The 23795-nt window shown below is 38.5% G+C and overlaps 1 protein-coding gene across 5 annotated transcripts in view; it reads left to right on the plus strand.

Annotated features, from left to right (window-relative positions):
* FER (FER tyrosine kinase) overlaps positions 1-23795 on the plus strand; it is a 144279-nt gene that overhangs the window by 82412 nt on the left and 38072 nt on the right. For all 5 annotated transcript variants that reach the window (XM_081940239.1, XM_081940240.1, XM_081940236.1 and 2 more), the window contains 3 exons: positions 7348-7404; positions 8119-8234; positions 8681-8775. In XM_081940239.1, the coding sequence (XP_081796365.1) occupies positions 7348-7404; positions 8119-8234; positions 8681-8775 (268 nt within the window). The remainder of the gene's footprint in view (positions 1-7347; positions 7405-8118; positions 8235-8680; positions 8776-23795) is intronic.

Here is a 23795-nt window from a genome sequence, read left to right on the forward strand (position 1 = left end):
TTCTAGAAATTATGGTGGAAAGGGGATACTATGTTGTAGCTTATGTACTCTTAAAGATGCTAGAATTTTAGCACCTTGAGTACATTACAGAGGATATCCCGATTAATTTTTTGCAAAGAAATATTATCTGGGACAGAAAATGTTGACTCTAACGAAGTCAGCAAAGCTTATATCATAAAACAATGGCATAGAAAGGCATTGGAAGAGCAGCAGATGTAATGATTAATGTACTGGTATAAATATTTATTTATTTATTTATTTTATTGAACTTATTAGTCGCCCCCTCTCCCCACAGGGACTCGGGGCGACGTACAGAGCAATAATCAAGATAGCACCATAAAATCGTGCAGAGGAGGTAAAAATAAGTCCATAAATAAGCATACTTACAAAGTTTAAAACCCCAAAAATATTAAAAACAAAATTTCCCATTGTAAAATGACCTGGGGTGGCAAGATAGTAACGTTATGCCAGGCCGGCTTGACAAAACAGGTAGGTCTTCAGCTTCATACGGAAGGAGCGAAGATCGGTTGTTGTCCGGATGTCTGGGGGGAGGTCATTCCAAAGGGTAGGGCCCACCACAGAGAAGGCCCTACTCCTGGGCACCGTCCCCAGGCACTCTCTAGAGGACGGCACCCGGAGTAGCCCCTCCCTGTGTGAGCGAGTGGGTCGCAGGGATGTATGGGGCAGGACGCGATCCCGCAGGTAACTAGGCCCTGTGCCATGGAGCGCTTTGAAGATGGTAACCAGTACCTTGAAGCGCACCCGGTAGGCCACAGGAAGCCAGTGCAGCTCGCGCAGGATAGGTGTTATATGGGAGAATCTCGATCTCCCCATAATAACCCGCGCGGCTGCATTCTGGACCAACTGCAGTCTCCGGGCGCACCTCAAGGGGAGCCCCATGTAGAGAGCGTTACAGTAGTCCAGGCGGGACGTCACCAGCGCGTGAGTGACTGTGCGCAAGGCCTCCCGGTCCAAAAGGGGCCGCAACTGGCGCACGAGGCGAACCTGGAGGAACGCCCCCCTTGCCACGGTCGCCACGTGATCTTCTAAGGTCAGCCGATCGTCAAGGAGGACGCCCAAGTTGCGCGCCCCTTCCACCGGGGCTAATTGCTCATCCCCGATGGTCAGCGATGGAATATGCTGATTGAATCGGGAAGCCGGGAACCACAGCCACTCTGTCTTGGAGGGGTTGAGCCTGAGCCTGCTGTCATCCATCCAGACCCGTACGGCTTCCAGACATCGGGTCATCACTTCGACAGCCTCGTTGGGGTGGTTTGGGGTGGAAATGTACAACTGAGTATCATCAGCGTACAGATGGTAACTCACCCCAAAACCACGGATGATCTCGCCCAGCGGCTTCATATATATGTTGAACAAGAGAGGCGAGAGAATCGACCCCTGTGGGACCCCACAAATGAGGGGCCTTGCGGTCGACCTCTGCTCCCCCGTCAACACACATTGCGTCCGGCCAGAGAGGTAGGAGTGGAACCACCGTAGCACGGTGCCTCCAATCCCCAACCCCTCCAGCCGGCGCAATAGGATACCATGGTCGATGGTATCGAAGGCCGCCGAGAGATCTAATAGAACAAGGATGGAGGAACAACCCTCATCCTTTGCCCTCCAGAGATCATCCACCAACGCGACCAAGGCCGTCTCCGTGCTGTGACCGGGTCGGAAGCCGGACTGGCGCGGGTCTAGATAATCATCTTCCTCCAGGTGACGCGGAAACTGCTGAGCCACCACACTCTCAACAACCTTTGCTAAAAAAGGAAGGTTGGAGACAGGACGATAATTTGCTAGTTCCTTTGGGTCCAGAGAAGGCTTCTTGAGCAGGGGCCTGACCACCGCCTCTTTCAGGGCGGCCGGCATCCGGCCCTCCCCCAACGAAGCGTTCACCAGCCCCAGTAGCCAGCCTCGTGAGCCCTCCCAGGAGGCCAGCACCAACCAGGAGGGACACGGGTCCAGTAAACATGTGGTGGCCCGCAGTCGCCCGCGCAACCTGTCCAAATCTTTGATGACAACAGGGTCAAACTCCTCCCAGCATGGTCTCTCAAGACTAGTCTCGGACGTCCCCACTGGAGCACTGGAGTGGGTCCAACCTCTCCGGATATGATCGATTTTATCCTGCAGGAACTCTCCAAATTCCTCTGCCCTGCCCTGCAATGGGGGGTCCCGCTGCTCCTGTGACAGAAGGGAGCGGGTCACCCGAAACAGGGCAGCAGGGCGGTTCTCTGCGGACGCTATAAGAGTGGCACAATACTGACGTTTGGCCACTCTTATTGCCACAAGGTAGGTCCTTATGTAGGCTCTTACCTGTGTTCGGTCAGCTTCGGAGCGGGAGGATCTCCACTTACTCTCCAGGCGTCTCCTAAGGCGTTTCATCGCCCTTAGCTCCCCGTTAAACCAGGGGGCCCGGGTCGATCGTGGCCGTCGGAGAGGCCGCAAAGGCGCCACCCGGTCCAAGGCACCGGCAGCCGCACTATTCCATGCGGCTACCAGGTCCTCAGCCCGGGAGCGGGACAGGTCAGCAGGAAATGGCCCAAGCTCAGCCTGGAACCTATCCGGTTCCATCAGGCGCTTGGGGCGGAACCATCTGGGATAATCTGGTTCCGCCTCCCCGCGGTGGGGAGTAGCGCCAGGGAAGTCAAGCTGGAGAAGTGAGTGATCTGACCATGACAGGGGCGTGATGACTAAATGCCCTCTTCCCAGATCACTCGTCCACTGGTCGGAGACAAACACAAGATCCAGAATGTGGCCTCGCTCGTGAGTGGGGTCCTGAATTACTTGAGTCAGACCCATGGCTGTCATGGAAGCCATGAATTCCCGGGCTACCTCGGATGCCTTTCCCGTTGACGGCAGGTTGAAATCCCCCATCACTAGTAGTTTGGGGGTCTCAACCGCCATCTCCGCGATCCGCTCGAGGAGCTCGGGCAGGGCCGTTGATGTATGGCGGGGAGCCAGGTATACTATCAACAGGCCCAACTGACTCCCTGGACCCCACTTTACGCCCAGAGACTCACAACCAGATGTCTGCGACACAGTGAATTCTCTCGGTGCCAGATCGTCCCGGATGATAATTGCTACCCCCCCACCCCTACCTTGGGCCCGTGGCTGGTGGAATACACGGTAACCTGGAGGGCACATTTCCCTGAGGGGCAACCCCCCCTCCGGGCCCAACCAGGTTTCCGCTATTCCTGCGAGGTCCGGCTCCCCCTCTGTGATCAAGTCACTGATGAGGGGGGCCTTGTTAACCACGGACCTCGCGTTACATAACATCAGCCTAAGGCCCAGGCTCTGCTGATCCTGTCCACCTAGTCTGCGGGGGTTGGTGCAAGCGACCGGGCGTATCCAGTGGCCCCGGTCTGCCAACCGACTATACGTTCTTCTGGTGTCCTCGCGCCTGCCCCTCCCTACGACCGTCGTGATTGGAATTCCCCTTATAGGGATGTTATTTCCTCCCACCCACTCCGCTTCGCTACCTTCCGTCTTGACCCTCCCTTCCGTCTTGACCCTACATGTTGGCCTGGTTGTATCCATACCCCAGGGCCAAACCAACCCTCCCCGCTCCCTGAAACCCCTTAAAAGCTTTACAAAACATTTTACTAAAAAACCCCTAATCCCCCGCTTCCTCCACCTCTCTGGGTTAATAAACCCCTCATTGAGATGGGCCTTCGTCAGGGCAGGGGGGCACGCCTGCGAGAGGGGGGAACCTCGCAGTCGAAGGATGTCAGACCTTGAATAAGTTGGGATGATGACCAATCTATGATTATGGCTATGGCAGGGTCTCTCTTTGTAGCAGGTCTAGGATGTAAGATTAACAAAGAATGAAGTAGAGAGATATTTAAAAGGCAAATAATAAGATGGGAGGGGACAGACCTCACAGTCCACAATAATCTACGTTCCACCAGTGAGGCCCAGGGCAGTTCTTTAGGCAGTTCTTTAGGCCCAGAGGCCTAGGGCAGTTCTTTAGGCAGTTCTTTAGGCCCAGAGGCCCGAAAGCAGTTCTTGGAGTATGAAGGAATCGCACCTCAGCGGGGGGGGGGGGGTAGACGAGGTGCCAAGGCCAGCTGCTCGACCTATTGCTCTTCAGGGGTCGCCCCGAGCCTCCGGCGACCCCCCCGGCTTCCCTCTTCGATCCCTGCAGCTTCTTTCCCGACCTCCAGCCCCCAATGGCCTCTCCACCTGGCAGTTGGAAAGAAATATGGCGCCCGATATTCCAGCGCCGTCTCAGCCGCTCCGTCGCCATCGCCGGTAAGATGAGGTCTCCCTGTACGTTGTTCTCTCTTTCTGGGTCGCTCCTTAGCTGTCGCGCTGTTCCGCCGCCTGGCAGCCGCCCAAAACGTCCAAAACGTCTCCTTTCTGCTCTGTCAGTTCTTTTATTCATTTTGCTGCCGCAGCTGCCGTAGCTGCCGCAGCTCGGCCTCTGTGTTCCTGTCCCTAAGCTGTCCTCCGTCTCCCGTTCTCCTGGTTAGCGGGTCCATCCGGATCCCAGCTGTACATCAAACAAACCAGGGTTGCCACTACATAATTCTAGGCCCCCAGGATGACCAACGGGGGCCAATAATGCCTGCTATCCCCGCCAGAGCGCCCCATCGTTTACGGAGCTCTGGGAAGGTCCGCCATTTCCCCCGGAAGCTCCTCCCCTTGAACCAAATACTTGTAACATTTTCTGACACCTTATTTGATTGCAGTTTATAGTACAATTTTGTTTAATTATTGTTCTGAATAATTATACATCAAATATATTTCTCATAAAGAAGTCTTTAAAATGTCATCTTCATAGTGCCTTTAAAACAAATATTTTAAACCACTGAACAGTGAAACGTATGATCTTTTATTCTAGTACTTCTTTTCTTCTTACACATGTGTTTATGTGTGTGTTTGTATTCATTATGACTTTGGGTGCAGCTGTGTTTGTTGGCCAGACTCTAATTGTGGATTACTTTAGTATGTTGACAAGGGCTTATGGCAATTGCAAGGGGAAGTTTGCTAGGTTTTACTTTGAACAGAGTGCTGGATGGAATTGATCCTTCTTGTTGAGATGCACCTCTAGATATGGTCATCAGTTTTGGAATAGGTATCAAAGAGGTGTATAGTAGACCCCTTTCTGTGTTCCCTATCATTCATTTCATTATCGTTAATTATCATTAATTTGAATGATTAAATCCAGACAAAGGACAATACTGTTGGTAATGAGAAAACTGGACTCAAGGTAAATGTGAAAGTTTTTCTTTCCAACAAAGGGTATGTTCACAGTATAGGACTGCTCCTTGGTTGCCAGTTGTTTTTGGATTTGCATATGAAGCCTAAGACAAGGAACATCTTTTCATAGCTATAGTGATTTTGCCAACTTTGATTTTTCCTGAGCTAGTCTGACTTGGCCATTGTTATCTATGCCTTGATTACGTATTTTATGAATGATTTCAATGTGGATCTACTGTTGAAAAATGACCAACAATAGTTTTTAGTGCAAAATGATTAAACAAGCTGTTGTCTGGCACAAGTTATGTATAATATATGTTAAATATGGTCCAAATCCAAGAATCAATCATGAGTGAATGGAAGAAGAAAAGAAAAAAACAATTGTAGCAATTACTTGCCAAACACAATCTTAAGATATTAATGTTGAATTTTAACACTCTAAATAGCTTAGGAACTGATTATATGATGGATCATCTTTTAATCTATCCAGTTATTTAGACCAGTAGGAGAGATCCATTTGGAGATTCCCCTGCTGCCAGAAGCATGTTTAATCTGTACATGGAAAAGGGTGTTTTCCTGTATGTTTATGAAGTACATTTTATAAGCAGGTACTCTTGCCCCTCGGCTCTCTTAGTAAAATTATAGAAATCCATCTCTTTTACCAAGTGCTTAAACTGAGGTTCAAGTTACTGATTTTAATTTTGTTCTGGTTTTAATTATATAGCAGTATGTCAGGATTTAAGTTAGATAAATGAATATCACAATTAGGAATTAAATTAATAGGAATTAAAAGAAACCAGCAGAGGACTGGACAATGAATAATGAACATAATTTGCCTGCTATAATTCCTTTTCGGTGATTGAATAAGTGCTCGTTTTTCTTTTTAAAGAATCGGGATAATAAATATTGTTAATATTGCTTTGAACCTTCCTAAAGTTGTTGCTTTAATTTGCGTGCACTGATTTAATATATCTCTAAGTTCGTCTACCTGTTTCCTTTAGTATTACTCTTTTATGCTATGAAATGTATAATCAGTGAGAGGTCTTCTCAAGCATGCCTAATAAAGATCTTGTGCCATTCTGCTTAATGCAGATCATCTTATTCTTTTCTTATAGCAATAGCACTTAGATGTATATACTGCTTCATATTGCTTTACAGCTCTAGCTAAGCAGTTTACAGAGTCAGCATATTGCCCCCAACAATCTGGATCGTCATTTTACCTCATTTTTCAAGTGCCTTTGAAATGTGACTGCTGATTTTATCTACTGGATACCCGTTTTTCTGCCATATATTTTATTAAAACCAGATACTCTGGTTTTTCATTAGATGATCAATATAGGGGTAGCTCTTTAAGACTCATATCCATAGAATCTGTCTTTCAACCTACAAGCTGTTGAAAGTTATATAGGATATTAAGAATGAATCCAAAGTTAATTCTGCCATTTACTTGGTATACAATTTAAAATTGAATACTTTGGATTTTTTTCAATAATATCTCTTCAAGATCTCATACAAGAGTTGATGATATTGGTTTTTCCACTGCAGGTTTCTTCAATGCAAACTAAGATACACTTGGTTTATGGTCTGATCTCATAAGATATATTTCAGTAAAGATACATAGCTAAAAATATAGAAACAATGTTAAAATAACAGTAACCTCAATTTTTTTTAGGTAAATATGTTTTTGCTTAACTCTTTCTAACAGTGGCATTTTTTATTTGGATTAAAATGTATATAAAATCTTTAAAAAGCTCTTTAAATAAAATTTGTTGAAAGGGCTCTTTAAAACTTTTATATCAAGAACATAAAGCTATATTGCAAGCGTATAGTCAGTTCATCAGTATTATAAATATTTGGGGTTTTCACATGTAATATAATGCATTTTAATGATGTTTTCAGTAAACTTTAAAAACGAGAGATGCATTCATATATTAAAGATAATATAGATATATTGTATGGATATTATATTGAGCCAAAGCTTTGATTAGGAATTTGCCATGATTTTATTAGCTGATTTCACATTTGTCTTGAAACTCTTTAATATGTGGTTGTCTAGTTTCATTGAATCATATTTCTGGAAGAAAACTAATGATATGAATAAGAAATACTTTTTAAAAAACTAAATACTAATGTCTATTTTTGCAGGATAAAAAATGGATTCTCAATCATGAAGACGTCATTCTGGGAGAACTACTTGGCAAAGTAAGTAACTATCAAAGTAATGGGGAAACTGCTAAATATTAAACCTTGTTAGAAAACACCTTCATCTTACAAGACGTAGTTATTAAGCCTTCGCAATACATACATAGTGTTTTAATTTATATCCAGTGTGTTTCTTTAGTTTGAGGTCTTTCCAGAATATCAGCTAAAACCATAAGAAGTCAGGAAAGAACAAGCAAGATAGGACTGTGAGGTCCTTGGTGCACTCTGAGCTTAGTTGAGAGAGTACCAGGTCCCCTCAATTCAGCCCTAAGCTATAAATAGCCTGTTCTATTCATGATAGGACTGTGGGGACTCATAACAGATTTCAGCGCAGATCATGGAGGGCAATATGTAGTATATGAAGGTATAAATAAAAAGACAGGAATGAAGATTATAGTTGTTGTTTTTTTAGTTTGCAGCTGTTATTTTAAATAATTTTAAAATACTGTCACTTCAGTATTTCTTCAAACTAAGATGTAATAAAAGTCTTGTACTGCATGTGTATGAAATTGTGAATTTTGAATTCATTTTAAGATGCACTGCACTGCACTAGTCATGAGTTAAAAACAATATCTACTTCTCTAAGTCACATGAGCTTATATAAGAAAATTAATATGGTGCATTGAGTTAAGGTATTCTGATATTTTATGCATTTAGAACATGATTTTGCTCACTGTTTTCTTCACTGATAACTTCTAATATTTACAACTTCAGGGTAACTTTGGTGAAGTCTATAAAGGAACATTAAAAGATAAAACACCTGTTGCTGTAAAAACGTGTAAAGAAGATCTTCCTCAAGAACTAAAAATAAAATTTTTATCAGAGGCCAGGTAAGAAGTCAAAAAATACCAAAATATATAATTGTCATTTTGTGGCTGAAAATATTTCTCACTTCAAAATGTATTTCAATTTGAAAGTGTTTATGCTATTACATTCATAATAATGTAGAAGTCACGTGAATTAAGCCTCTCTGGGATGTGGAAAGGGCAGACAAATCAGCAAATCAGCAAATAAGACAAATCAGCAATAAGAACATTATCCTAGATTTTTTCTATACATAAAGTGAATATATTTAGATCTTTACTGTTTTCCAAAGCAAAGTATATATAATACGATACTCTCAAAAATTTGGGAAAATCTTTCATGACTTGATTTGTAATTAAATTTCCTGGAAGAACAAATGTGAGTGAATGAACTTTTTTCTTACGATAAATTAAAGAGCATTTAGAGATTGATATACCACATTGACGTAAGGACATTTTCTACCTCTTTGCAGAATACTCAAACAATATGACCATCCCAATATCGTAAAGCTTATAGGAGTATGTACTCAAAGGCAGCCTATTTATATTGTGATGGAGCTTGTTCCAGGTAATGTTTGTTTATAATATTATTTGTAAATATATTTATATGCCATTTCTCCTCTGTTTTTCTCTGTCTCTCATTCTTGTATTTTGTTGTCTTGGACATGCATTTTATGTTTTTTAAATTACATCACTTTGGAATTTAAATGTGTGATTTATCAGATTAGATAAAAGTGGCTTGAGGAGATTCAAAGTCCTACTAATATTTTCCTTTTGCTAGGAGATGGAAGTAGTATCAAAACCATAGCTTTAAAATATATCTCATTGTAAATTTTTCTAGAATGTGGAAATATGCAAATCTTGGCTGATCCATGTTACTTGTAAATATTGAATATAAAGTATAAGAAAAAAAGTAAAAAATACCTCTGTTGTATGAGATCTATTAAAAGTATAAAGAAATATTGATTAATATGTCACTTTCATGTAAAAGAAACAAGGTTGAAAGTTAAGAGAAGCTATATTGCAAGATTGTTTTCACATATTTTCCACATAGTGATCTCCATGCATGAATTTTTGTATTTGTAATGTTAATTTGTTGCAAACATGATCTGTTTTGCAACCTTTGTGCATGTTGTGATAGAATGTAAAATATAATCCTAATGTCCCTTTTATAAACAAAACCCCATTCCTTAAAATTTGGCTTTGGAGAATAAATGGTTGTATTTTTGCTAAACTACATTTGTATATATTTATTTATGCACAACATATTTTTGATAAGACCGGGGAGAACAAGAATAATTAATATAGAGAAGAGAAAGGAATTGGAAGCCATAAGATTAATATTTCATTTAGTTCTTTAAAGTAAAGTAAAGAAATGATTTTGTATTTTAAATGCATTAATGGCCGATAATAGGTTTTACTCTAATATAGTTTTTCCGTTGTGGGCTATACATAAAATAGTCCACAGTAAGTACGTTTTGATGTAGTAAGTATCAAAACCTTAATCAGGTAAATAATTCACTAAAGGTCATAAAATTAAAATTCAAAAATTCATAATTGTATGATACAATAAAATATTCATAAAGGATAAGAATTAATAAAACAGATAGCGAGGTCAGTCTTCTAATGCTGCTTATTTCCTAAGATGGTCACAGTAGGCACTTGAAGTCTTTTGCTTTACTTTATTAAATGTTTTACAAATGGGTTCCTTTGTCTTTTCTAAGAAGGCACTAAAAGCTGCAAAAGAGAAATATCAGAAAAACATGATATATGAAGTCTTATTCCCCAGTCTCTGAAGTGCTTTGTCTGAAAGGACTGTTCCTGTTGCATAATCACAAGATATTGAAATTTAATTAATGCTCGTATTTGTGCCGAGAAATAGATAATGGGAACTGTATGATATGGGAAATGAGGTAAAAAAACATGAGAGGTTATTAGAGGCTATGGCCAATAAACGCAACTAATTTTGCCACATAAAGCTTCAAATACCATTGCAAATTGTGAAATGGCAACTGTAAGGGGAAGAATGGGTTAAAAAGTAGAGTTGCATTCATAATGTGTCTTTTGAGTGAGTTCAACATTTCATAGACTTAATTCAATATATTTAATAATTTTAATATCCACATTTTTATTAATTATGTTTTTAATCTTGGTTCAATTTATTTTATGTGACCCAAAATGTTTATGTGATAAATATTTTAATGTCACATAAGATAATTCTAACTTGGATTTTTTTTCACTTTTGGATTGCATTGTTACTGTAGTTTAATCCTGAAACCAGTGAAAAAGTTTAAGGCACTCATTTACAATAGCACTAGTAGAATATACCTATTATAGTTTATTATCAAAAGCATTTTTTCCAATGCAGTCTACTATTCCTGCCTGGAATGTTTAAGTAATCTGGAAGGTATACATTAAAATTCTTTATCTCAAAAATGTGTACTAATAGTAAGCCCACTGTATTAAAACATAATAAATTATATAAAAATCTTCTGTGGTTATATTTGGTACCTTTAGTTGACAGATTTGTAAAATGAGTACCGTGTTTCCTCGAAAGTAAGACAGGCTCTTATTTTCTTTTGACCTCCGAAATAATCACTTGGCCTTATTTTCGGGGAGGTCTTATTATTTTTGAGGTGCAGGGGGCAACGAGTGTGGTCACCTCATGCTGCTGCTGTATTGCAATATTTTCAGGGACGGCTTATTTTCAGAGGTGGGCTTACTTTGAGCGCATGCGCTCAAAAGCCTGTTTGGGCTTATTATCGGGGGAGGTCTTATTTTCAGGGAAATCGAGTATCAAGATAGGACATAATTATAATTCTGAAAATTAGCCTTCCCCTAAGCACTAGATAGAGAACCATTCTTTTTTCCAGTCATGGGAAGCAGTGCATATAGGTAGTATCATTCAGAAGCTCACACTTATAATTTCTAGAATGAAAAACAAGTCATTACACAACCAATTTCCTACAAATAAAAGGCAGAGTTATAAAGATAGTGTACCATTAAAAAAAAAGAACAAGCAGCAAAAGATCGGTTGCTGATCAGATAAAAACACAACTAGAAGTGAAATGTAATGAATCAAGATTAAATATCATACAGAAGAGTAGTAATTATCAGTGTAAACCAAGCATGTACTGCATCTAGGAAGTTTGAATATATTTTTTATTAAGAATTTTAAGTGCAACAATAAAAAACAATGTAAACTAAACTTAAGAGGAAGAGAAGCCAATGGGAAAAAAAGAAAAGAAAAGAAGGAAGGAACGAAGGAAGCTGTGTTTCATAGTTCAGTCAATAGAATACTTGTTAATTTGTTCCTTTTAATGCATATTGTTTCCACACAATGTAATATAGATTTAATCCCTTGTTAATCATTGGCTTTTTTTGGTATCAACATATAGCTATGAATATCATGCCAGTGCACTTTTTATGATTTGTAGTATTTCTTTCTTTATTCCTGTTGCTTTTATTCTTCAAAATATTGCTGATGTTGTGTTAGTTGGTACTTTAAAGTGCTATTCCACATTCTTTGCTTGGTTGCTGTGATATTTCATTTCATGCTTAATGTTCTAATCCAAATGAGAACAGGAAAGCATAAGCTGTCATAACATTATCACACTGAATATACATTAATACTAGGAACCAGGTCTTCAGTTTGCACATTACACAAATTTATTAAAATGGATTTTGTATATTAAATCCATGAAAACAGGAGACTCTCCGGTGTAGTTGATTATCCAATTTAGTACTCTTAGAGGAAACGGTGAAATTTTTATAGGTAGAGGTTTTTGTTTTGTTTCCAATCTCCTGAATTTGGTAAGCCTTCATTCAATATTCTAGCTAAACACTAATGCAATGATCTGGGCACATAAATTACAGATAGTTCTTGTTTAGGAACCACAACTAGAACTAGCAATTCAGTCATTAAGCAAAGCAGTCACTAAGTGAAACTGCAAAGAGTGAATGGGTCAAGAAGTGAAAATCATAAATATTGATTCAGTGGAGTGAAGAGATCCTCAGAAATGAAAATGTCAACCTTTTAAAAAACAAAAGACAGTGCAAGATAATCCTTTCTTACAATCACAATTAAGACAGGAATTTCCATCACTAAATGATGTGGTCCTAAAATGAGACATCACCTTCCCCATTGTCTGACATTCTTACAGTTTTTCTGCCACACTGCACTATTATTATTATTATTATTATTATTATTATTATTATTATTATTATTATTATTATTATTATTGCATGCTAGCAAGGGAAAGATAGGAAGTGGTTATGTTCACTGACGAAGCGATGTGGGTTGGCTCAGCTTCACCTACATATGGTTTCCTGAGCCAACTCTCCTTTCTTTCCCCTTGGACAAAAATGCTTCCTGAAAATAGCAGGTGGAAGTTGGACAAAATCAAGATGTACTATTTTGAGAATTGCAGCCACTTCTAAAATGGTGTCTTTTTCCTAGATGGCATTATATGGCTTCTGTATAGGAAGGTTATGTGGTAGATCAGCTGCTTCTCATTTCCAAAGGCAATCTTTGGAAAAAGTAAGTGGATCGAGACATGAAAAGAGAGTGGAGGGTGTGTGACCCAATGGGGCAGCAAGCACATCTAAGGCCAGTTACGAGGTAGATGCAAGATGGACCAAGGAGAATGGATTTTGGCTGTTAAATAAGGCCACCATGTGGGCAACCTCACATCACCACCACCATGACTTACTATCATAATAGGCAGACTCCATTAAGATCATAAGTCAAGGACTATTTTAAAATATTGTGTAATGTAAGTATTATCATAAAGCAATTTATGACATAATACAAAATGTGATAAAATGTTTTCTGTGCTGATGTTTGTCTGTGCTATACAGTTTCGTACGGGGTATTTTCAAGGCAAATATCCCTACTTTTCTACTGAAGGAAGCACATTAGAAGGTCTGTCATTGTTGAAGGCATTGAAGAATCTGGCAAGAAAATATCTCTGAAATGATTACCCAAAAGGACACAGGTTGTTTAGTAATACATTTTTGTATCTTTCTCCCCAAGCCATTTAATAGGTCACTGACAATCAATTTAAAGTGATCTCAGATACTACACATACTGAATTCCTCCCACTCTATATCTGTTGAAAGTCCTTTCAGAATTGTTGATACATTTCAGATGATGGTGGTTTTCTCCTAATTTAGAGGCATTTTGCTGTAAAGAGTTCCAAGTTACATACAAGTAGAAACTTTACTGTATAAAGTATATATAAATATCAAAGACAATAAAGTATAAACTAGCATAACACAATAGTTAACTTTTCAATAATAATTTGATAACCATCCTCCAGAGCAGTGCCCCCCTAACCTTTTGGACACCAGGGAGTTTTTTCTGCAGGGAACGTGGTTTCGCATGCTGCTTGGATGAGGCTTCGCTTGTTTGTGTGGCATGCCGCAGCCTGGTGCCAATCCATGGACTGGGGGTTGGGAACCCCAGCTCCAGAGAATAGACTAAACTTGTAATGAATGTTATCTCTTTACCAGAAAATCCTGTTCTATGTTAAATCTGAGGCAAAGGAGAGTTAATTAAATCCCACTTTCCCAGTTGCTGAATCTGCTATTTCTACCTGATTTTAAAGGGAGAATATTTTTTTTCAAGTAGCAGAAAGTGACAGAGTTTTGGCTAACTTCCTTGCCTACATGAGCTCCAGCCATGCTTTAATCAGAACCTGCCTGAGACAGGAATGTGTATACCCTGTCAGGACAGTACCTGTCTATCTTGTGAATATCAGGTAGCATCATCCTACATCCAAAATAAAATCACATCTCAGCCCTCTTGCAGACACATACCTTACTTTTGCTATACCTATTTATTTTGTTGCTGTTTGAAACTGGAGCTCCATGTAGTCAGTACTGTAGTACCAAATATATTGAGTTCGAGAATGCATTTGATGAATTGAATCATAACCGGAGAACAATCATTTCCATTTTTAGCCTCAACCTAGCTTTGATTCCTGGTAAAGGTTGCCCCAGTAGAAGAAAAGTTTTCCATTAAATAAAGACCTGATGCAGTGATCTTTTGTCTACCTATGCACGTAAGATGAGGGCAGAGGAAAAAATCATTTTAGAAACTATAATATACAATGTTTTTAAGTATGATATGCAATTAGTGAAGGATACCTTTATGTGGAATAATAGTGGCTTACAACAACTCACTTTTTAGCCCTTTCTTAATATCTTTTGGCTCTCAGTACTGTCAAGCTGAGAAGGATTTTCCTCCTATCTCTCCTGCCTTCTGCCTGCAACAGATTGTTGCCAAACCTGCTGCTTCAGAAAATGTTATTATGTTAATGGGAATGGCTTTGAGGTTTTCCCTACATGAACTGGGAGGCGAGGGGAGGAGACCAAAAGCTACTCTCTTCCAGGGTCCTGTAATAACGTTGTGAAATTGCATTTTTTATTGGTGTTTTTTCTTGTTCTATGCTTTGTACATGTAAAAGAAAAAGCAGCAGGATGTATATATAGTTGATATGGGGAGAAGAAAAATCCCAGCAGCCCTTATTCTCTGGGCATTTTCACTCAGCTACCTGTGGCGGGAAATGATTAGTGCCGATCCAGTCCCTCCAGATCCTGAAGCTAATAGTCTAATATCTTTCTTTGTCAAACACATGGACAACTGAATTCAGGCTCTCTTCTGGGAAGCAGTCATTTTTTCTTTGCTGTCTGCTTGGTTTGCTATCTTAATTATTAAGATCTTATTTTTCAAAAGAGTATGACAGGCCAGCTCCTGAATGCTACGTACATGAGCATGTTTAATATCTGACTTAAATGGAAATGCCACATGTTTCTTTCCTTCGGATATAAAGTTCAGTTTTTCAGGAAGGTATTAAGAGTAAATACTACATTCCAGGAGGATTCAATTCCTAATTCCTCTCATGGATCTGCTTTGCAAAATGAAGTCAAAAAAGGTCTTCCATTGCCTGAGGTTTTCAGTGCATACTGAAATTCTGTATTATTATTCTGTATTACTAATACTATTCTGATATTCTTTACAGAGGCAATAAAATATAAGTGTTATTACTGTGACAGAAAAACAGTGATGGCTGTTGCCTGCGTTGACATTTTTTTCCTCCAAACAAATTGTCATAGTATTCAGTACTGAAAAATTTACTTAAAAATTATTTGATGAAACATTAAGCTGCCCCTTTGACTATAAAGACATAGAATAGATTGTAGTAATTTTGACAAATTGGCAACAAAATGATCTTGTTTGCTGAAATTAGGATGCTAAACAAGAAAGTGTTTATTTTAAAAAAAAAAAAATTGGTTGAAACCCAATGCAGTTGAGATACTGAAAACAAATACTTAGGCTCAGGATATGTTCAAATACATTGTGGATTTTTAACATGTTAAACATCACAGAAGCCAACTTAACTAAACTCTTCTTCCTACTTTCTCAAGACCATTATTACCAAATTCTCTGTGAGAAATATCCCTGAAGAGAAGGGAGGGACCATAAAGGCAGGCAGTAGACACCATGAAAGCTTGAGCAGTTGGATCCTTCCCTCAACAAGGTCATTGTTTTACCATTTACCTTGTGGGAAGCACCCTAGAAATGTCTTTGCTTTTGAATAATATTTATTGTGTTTTTATTTTAAGTTATTTATATTGATTATAACCTGCTTTGGGACAATTTATATCCTAAAAGATAGATTGTAAGTGCTTGTAATAAATAAATAATACATTATACTAATTCATATGTTTTGACACCTGACTCTAGTTAGTAGAGCTCAGACTGCAGTTATTAAAAGAAGAAAAAAAGATCCAATTAGCCTGAAATCTGCCTAGTTCTAAGAGAAATAATATATACACTTAAAACACATGCAACAGAATGAACATAGTGACAAAAAGCACATACATAATAACAGAAAATTTCTCTTTTCCTTTCAATAACTAAACTATTCAAACACTGAGACTAGAAAACATCAGTAGTTCATGTTTCTGTCAAAAAACAAAAGTGTGATCTTGCTGAAAGATTTTTTCTTTGTCCTCTATCGGAAGAGGAACAGCAGGAAGAAAAGGAGGACCGGTCAGCCATACGTGAGAAGAAGACTCTTGAGTATTTTTAACAGTTCATTTATTTCAAGTACAGAGTTAACAGCTAGATTCTATGCTTCACTGCACCATTTGTCAATGGGTTAAAAAGGCACATTTAACCCATAAAGACGGTTCCGGGAAACTTGGCACGTCCAGAGCAGATTGTTATGAATCATGGATGTCCAGAGAGAGCTTGGAGGCCAGCACAGACTGTGTATGAGTCAAAGAAGGACATGGGAGGCCTGGCAGAGTGTACACAGGCAGTGGGGTATTGTGGGTGAAAACAACTTGCAGCCTTCCTTGCTGACTTCCCCATTGACTTTGTAGAAAGCTACCAGAGGAGGTCAGAAATGGTAATTCCATGACTGTGGCTCCTTGCAACGCTGTAACTATATTACTATTTCTGATCTTAAAAAGTTCAAAAATATTCACAGGATTTATTTTTTCATTATTTTGTAAAGTAATATTTGGTGGGGCTGTGTACACACAACTGGGAATTTTTAAAATATTAGCTACAAAAACCTTGCAAACAGTGTAACTATTTTAATGATAGTTCATTGCAAAATACCTCTTTCAGATTTTTTTTATTAAACATTTTAATCTTTAAAAACAAAGAAAAACACAAGAAAAAACAAAACATACATAACAATATAAAGTAATTATACAGCCTTCTATATCGGCTTTCATGTTTAGCCTTTATAGTTTTCCATTCTGCATTGCCTTCCTATTGATTTTACCTTGTCCAATAATATAATAATAGTAGTACTAACACTTATAATAATAATTATTTATATCACCATTATATTTACATTCTCTATTTTCTGTTTTCGCTTCTGTTTTCTAGCCACTTATAAATTCTATTCCATATTTTATAGAAATTCGATTTTTCTCTTTCTTTTAGTTCTATTATTATTTTGTCCATCTCTGCACATTTGAGTACTTTTCTAATTATTGTTTCGTCTGCGGGTGTATTGATTTTTCCTCAGTTTTGTGCAAAAGCAATCCTAGCTGCAGTGAGTATGCGTATTATTATGTATTGGAATTGTTTATCCATTTTTTTGGTCTAATAGTCCTAATAAGAATGTTTCTGGTTTCAGTTCTATTTTTCGCTCTGTAATTTCTTCCAACCATTTCCGAATTTTGCACCAGTATTTCCTTGTGATGGGGCACGTCCACCACATATGGTAGAATGTTCCAGACTTGTGGCTACATCTCCAACATTTGGGAGATAAGTTTGAGTACTTTTTGGCTAATCTCACTGGGGGCAAATGCCATCTATAAAACTTTTTATAGAGGTTTTCTTCGTAAGCCACTGCCGTCGTAAATTTATAATTCTTTCCCATAATTTATCCCACTTTTCTAACTCTATATTATGGCCAAAATTTCTTCCCCAGCTAATCGATGTCTCCTTTACTGTCTCTTTCTCCATTTTATATCTTAAAGGAAAATTATATAATTTGGTAATCATTTTTCCTTTCATTCCTAATAATATTTTGTCTAATTCCATTTGTTTCTGTATTGTTCCGAATCTTTTATTATTCCGTATATTCTTATTATTATTCTGTGTATTCTGTATTGTTCCCGATCTTTTTTAAATCTTGTTTTAATTTGTAAATAGGGCCACCATTCCATATTTATTCCTTGCGTATTCAGATCTTGTACTGATTTTAGTTCTCTTTTTTCATCTAAGAGTTCTGCATAGCTTACCATTTTGGTGAGATCTATAGTATTTGGATATGTCATTGCCTCCATCGTTGATAACCAGATTGGGATTTTCATGTAGTGGGTTTTTTTTAATTTTTTTCCAGACTTTAAACAGGGCATCTCTTATTATGTGTCTCTGGAAGAATGAATTAGATTTATTCTTTCCCTCCCAGAGGAAGGGAAGCCATGCCAGCCTAGTTGGAGATCATGGCCTTCTAGCATAAGAATCATTTTATTTTTTTAGTTAAATCCAGTCTTTAAGCCATGTCAGGGCTGCCACCTGATAGTAAAGCTCCCAGTCTGGGAGGCCAAAGCCACCTTTGTTTCTACTATCTTATAGAAGTTTGTATTTAATATGCAATTTTTTCCCTGACCAGGTAATTTTGGATACCATTTTATTTAGTTGTTCGAAAAAACCTTTCTCTAATTTAATCGGTATTGTTTGAAAAAGATAAAGTAGTTTAGGTAGTACATTCATTTAATTGTTGAAATTCTGCCAATTAGTGATATCTGTAGTTTAATCCAATCATCCAAATCTTTTTGTATTTGTTGTAGCAATTTATTGTAGTTATCTTCTTTTATTGTAATACATTTTGCCAATAACCATATTCCCAAATGTTTAATTTTCTTGGCCCTCGAAATTCCCTGTTTCTTCTCCAGTTCTTCATTTTGTCTTTTGGTTAGATTCCTTGTTAATATTTTAGTTTTCTCTTTATTTATTTTAAGCCCTGCCACTTTACCGAATTGGTTTATGTCTTGTAATAATATTAGTCCAGTTTCTAGGGGTTTCTCTATGATAAATGCTAGATCGTCTGCAAAGGCCTGCACTTTGTATTCCTGTGTTCTAATTTTCAATCCCCTTATGCCCTGGTTCTGTCTAATTTGTAACATCAGTGTCTCTATTGAGAGGATAAATAACAGTGGGGGCTAGAGGACATCCCTGTCTTACCCTTTGGTTATACTGAAACCTTCTGTTGCTTCCCCTTTTTTGCCTTCTGACTAGAATATATTGCTCTGATCATCCTGATAACTTTCTCTCCAAAGTTCATTACTGCTAATTGATTTATAAGAAAATCCCAATTCAGTAAAACACCTCTTTCAAATGTTTTTTATAGCCCCAATATACAATCCTATGTTTCTATCATTTTTTCCTTATTTCTTATGCAATAACTATTTGACAAGAGATTCCACATTTAAAGCAAAATTCTCTATTTTTGTATAGAGAATCATGTGAAGTAGGTTAGCTTGTACATACAGCATTGCTGAAGACTTGCCTGTAGAGTTTCTAATTTTCTGGTCACCAATTTTAATTGATAACATTTAATTGATGAACTTGACACTGAATCCACAGTAGGAACCCATTAGCTACAGCAGTCAGGAAATTGATGAAATTGGATAACAATTGGCAGCTGAACAGAATGGAAAATATTGTACAGGCTTAAATTTTACATGCAATTCGGTAGAAAAGTGATCAATAGAGAAAATAAAGAGGATTTATACAAGCCACAGAAATCTCTTCAACTTTTTCTTTGACACCGTCTATGAGTCTTACCTGGCAAAACAAGTCCATTTAGAGCTATGCATTTCTGTTTAATACTAAATTAAATAGGTGAATCTAATATCTCTGCATTTTAAGTCTAGTATATTAATTCCTTGTACTTTTTATTAGCAATAGCATTTAAACTTATATACTGGTACCACTCCAAAGCACTTTACAGCACTCTTTGGGTGGTTTGTAATGTAAACAAACCCTAACCCTAACAATCTGGGTCCTCATTTTACCAACCTTGGAAGGATTGAGTCAACCAAGGGATTGAATTCCAGCCTGATAGAGAAAGAAGGACTAGGGGAGACATGATAGCATTATTCCAATATCTCAGAGGTTGCCACAAAGAAGAGGGAGTCAAACTATTCTCCAAAGCACCTGAGGGTAGAACAAGAAGCAATGGGTGGAAACTAATCAAGGAGAGAAGCAACTTAGAACTGAGGAGAAATTTCCTGACAGTGAGAACAATTAATCAGTGGAACAGCTTGCCTCCAGAAGTTGTGAATGCCCCAACACTGGAAGTCTTTAAGAAGATGTTGGATAGCTATTTGTCTGAAACGGTATAGGGTTTCCTGCCTAGGCAGGGGGTTGGACTAGAAGACCTCCAAGGTCCCTTCCAACTCTACTATTGTATTGTATTGTATTGTATTGTATTGATGGCAGAGTTTGCCTGCAATACTGCACTTTAACCACTGTGTCACCAGGGTTTCTTATTGATCTCTTTACTCATCCTGCTGTCCAGCATTCTATCTCACAGAATTTTTGTTTTTTAGAGAGAAACAACATATTACATTGTCACATTTAAGATGGAAACTGCATTTAACACTATTTCTTCAGTTAAAAAATCATTTTGAAGAAGCAAGTACATTTTGTCCAATCAAATTAAGAGTTTGGTCTAGAAAATGTAATTTCATTGTGTTAATTGCTTTCTTGGTGCATGATAAAATTAGGATATGTATATGTAGCACTGAATATATGATTTCCAAATAAAACTTCATTGTGTTTCATTTCTAAGAGCATATAAGGGTGTTTTATATCTCATGGCCAAACACTTGTGCTGAAACATGTAGGAATTTGATGATTGTTCAAATATCTTCCCATTAAAATTAATTAATTATATTTATTTATGCTTTGTGACATAGGACATCATACCTCTCTGTGCATCTGTCATAAAAGAAACCAAGCAACCAAATGTTTTGCTCTAGTAAGTTGATAGTTTAGGTTTTCCTAGGAACATTAATCTACAGGAGAGAGAAACAAGGACAGTTAAACAGGAGAAACTAAGGAAAAGAAGAAGAGTTTAGCTGATGGTAAGATCGAGCTAGACAGCCTTGGCTATTGAATATGTATTGTCCAGTTGATAAATAATGTTGGCTGAGGACATTATTATATCAATATATAATATTGTTTATTAGAGGGCGCTGAAGTACCCAAAGTGTTTTAGGACATCTTTGATTCCCAGAGTGAGTTGAAGCATTGAATATGATCCAAGATGAAGTGGGTTGAGGGACTTCTACCCTTTCCAGATGACTATCCAGAAGTTTAAAATAGAGGAAAGATAAGTTCTGCCAGCCAAAGTATAAAACTCAGCCAGAAAAGGTGAGAATCCACCTAGTATCTTTGGCCCTTTATCTCGAAGTAGAACATAAGCCAGTTAGGAGATGTTAGTCCAATATTATGATTTGCACACCCATACAAAATTTAAAAATGTATACTGCAAAATTTGATAGAGATGTGGTCGCAGGGAAGTTCAGTTGCAACACATTTTGAAATTCTAGCAGCTTCAGGCAGAGATTATTTGATTTTTGCTTTGTCCACCATATGTATGTTTATAGTGGTAAAACATAGACTATCCCATTCAAAAGTCTCTTGTGCTAGGAGAAAAACATTTCCTCTTATACAACATACAGTATCTCTGATTTTAGTGCATCCCCCTTTCCCCTCTGTATGTGTTTACCTATGCAAATAACATACATAAACCATTTCAGACTTCAAACTTCAACCCCCAGTAAGATATGTTCATGGACCTGCAGTGGTATAGAAAGTCTTGTTCCATGAATGGAATTGCTGTAATATAGGCTGAGCCTAGGTCATTAAATTCAGATTCTGATAGAGGTTTGTTTCTTCTATCAAGTTACTTTCATTTCAAAAACAATATAGTTTGTGTTCCACATAGTCTATTTCAGATTCATTCTGCTTGCTGTTACACTGTAGATGGTGGTGTTTTCATAAAACATATTCTCAATAAATGTAACATGATAGTATTAAAACTTTTTTTCCCTGAGGGCAGTAAAAAAATATTCACAGCTAGCGATATGGAATGAAAGTGCTCTAGTGAAATCCTCTTAGCTTAGCTTTGAAGTATTAATGTGCCCTGTTCCTTATGAAGATGGATTGCGAAAATTTTTGCTACAGTTGATATAAATGTCTGAGTTTATCAGTAGAATAATCCCTTTATATTAAAGGCTAGGCAATTGGATGTTAATTCATGTCACAGTGATGAACATAATCAAGGTCTAATAGCAGTTGGTATCACATCTTGTACTCGGCACTTTCATGATGTAAATTACCCTTTTCCTTACCTAAATGCTTCCTTTGTAATGGAACAGAGCATATAATATTTTACATGTTGCAACATAAATCTTCATAAAACATCTTTTAAAAGGCAGATGCATCAATTAAAAATTACAGAAGGGGCACTGATGAAGATCTTCAAACACTGTTCTCTTTAGGATGACTTTTCATCAAGCTATAAGAAATAAATTATGGCTAAATATCCTGTAAATCCTATTTTTCTAGGTTATTTATGCCATAAACAAAAGATAGTCTGAAGTGAAATGTGATAAAACAAAACATGATTAAAGAAAATGAAATATTCCTATTCCACTGATTTCTTATATGCTGCTTGGAACTTTCTCCCCTAGACATTGTTCTTTTTGGTTGTTTTATTTTTCTAATAAAGCCATTCCAGACTGAGGCTGATTTTTATTTATGTATAGTTTCCATTTTTTATAGATACTCTGCTTTCTCCTGAATTTGAGAGTCTGCAGCTGCTCTCCCTGTGGACAGTTAGAAAACTGATATGCTAAAACCAATTTACCTGATGCTATCATGTCTGAATCCCAGAGTCTTGGCTAATTGAATCAAATACAACATATTAATAATTCATCTTTTTTATTTGTAGTAAGAGGAATTGGAGCACAAAGGTTGGTTAGACCTGGAGTGTAGGTGGAGTACCAGTGGTCTACCATGTTGCTGCTGAGAGGTGTGTGAAATGGTTCAACACCAAAATAATTGTTTTGAATTTTTCAAGCTGAAGACAACACATTTCTATTCAGGGATAAAATTGGCTACTTTGGGTGGAATTGTTTAGCACAGTGGTCGGCAAGCCACGGCTCGCGAGCCACATGCGGCTCTTTACACACTTTAATGTGGCTCTTCTGTGTGCCGGGCGCCCGCTCCCCTCCCTCCTCTCGGGCACTTCAAAACAAGTGCCTCTTTCCCTTTTTTCTTTTCGACCCACAATGATTAGGGAGGATCCTGAAGTCGGGCGGGGACAAGAAGCGAGGAGGCAGAAAAAGAAACGGAGGCTAAGGAGCTTCCCCCCCGCCTCCTCCCAGCAAAAATCTAACCGGGGAGCCGGGCGGGCAGTAGCAAATTAGCCGATCACGCCACGTGGTCAGCTAATTTGCTACTGCCCGCCGGCTCCCTGATAAGATTTTTTTGGGGGGGGGGGAGAAGCTCCTTGGCATCCGTCTCTTTTTCTCCCTCCTCGCTTCCTGGGGCTCCACCAATGGGGGAGCAAGGCCCGCCCAGTGCCAGGCTTTGGGCTAACACAGAGGTCTGCAAAGTTGGCTGTTTTAAGACTGGTGGACTTCAATTCTCAGAATTCTGGGAGTTGAAGTCCACCAGTCTTAAGAGCCAATTTTGCAGATCCCTGGGCTAATATGATTGATGCCCTTGGTGGACTTCAATTCTCAGAATTCTGGGAGTTGAAGTCCACAAGTCTTCAAGCTGTCAGGTTTGAAGACCCTGGATTTTTTTTCCTAAAGGGTTAGGGGTGCAAGGGTCTTGCAACTTGACAGCTTTAAGACTTGCATGCTTCAATGCCAGGATTTCTGAGCCAACATGACTGGAGGAGGAATTCTGGGAGTTGAAGTCCACAAGTCTTAAAGCTGTCAGGTTTGAAGACCCCTTGGGTTTTTTTTCCTAAAGGGTTAGGGATGCAAGGATCTTGTAACTTGACAGCTTTAAGACTTGCGTGCTTCAAA

The sequence above is a fragment of the Natrix helvetica genome, assembly GCF_964273705.1.
Source record: "Natrix helvetica genome assembly, chromosome: 2".
NCBI lineage: Eukaryota > Metazoa > Chordata > Lepidosauria > Squamata > Natricidae > Natrix > Natrix helvetica.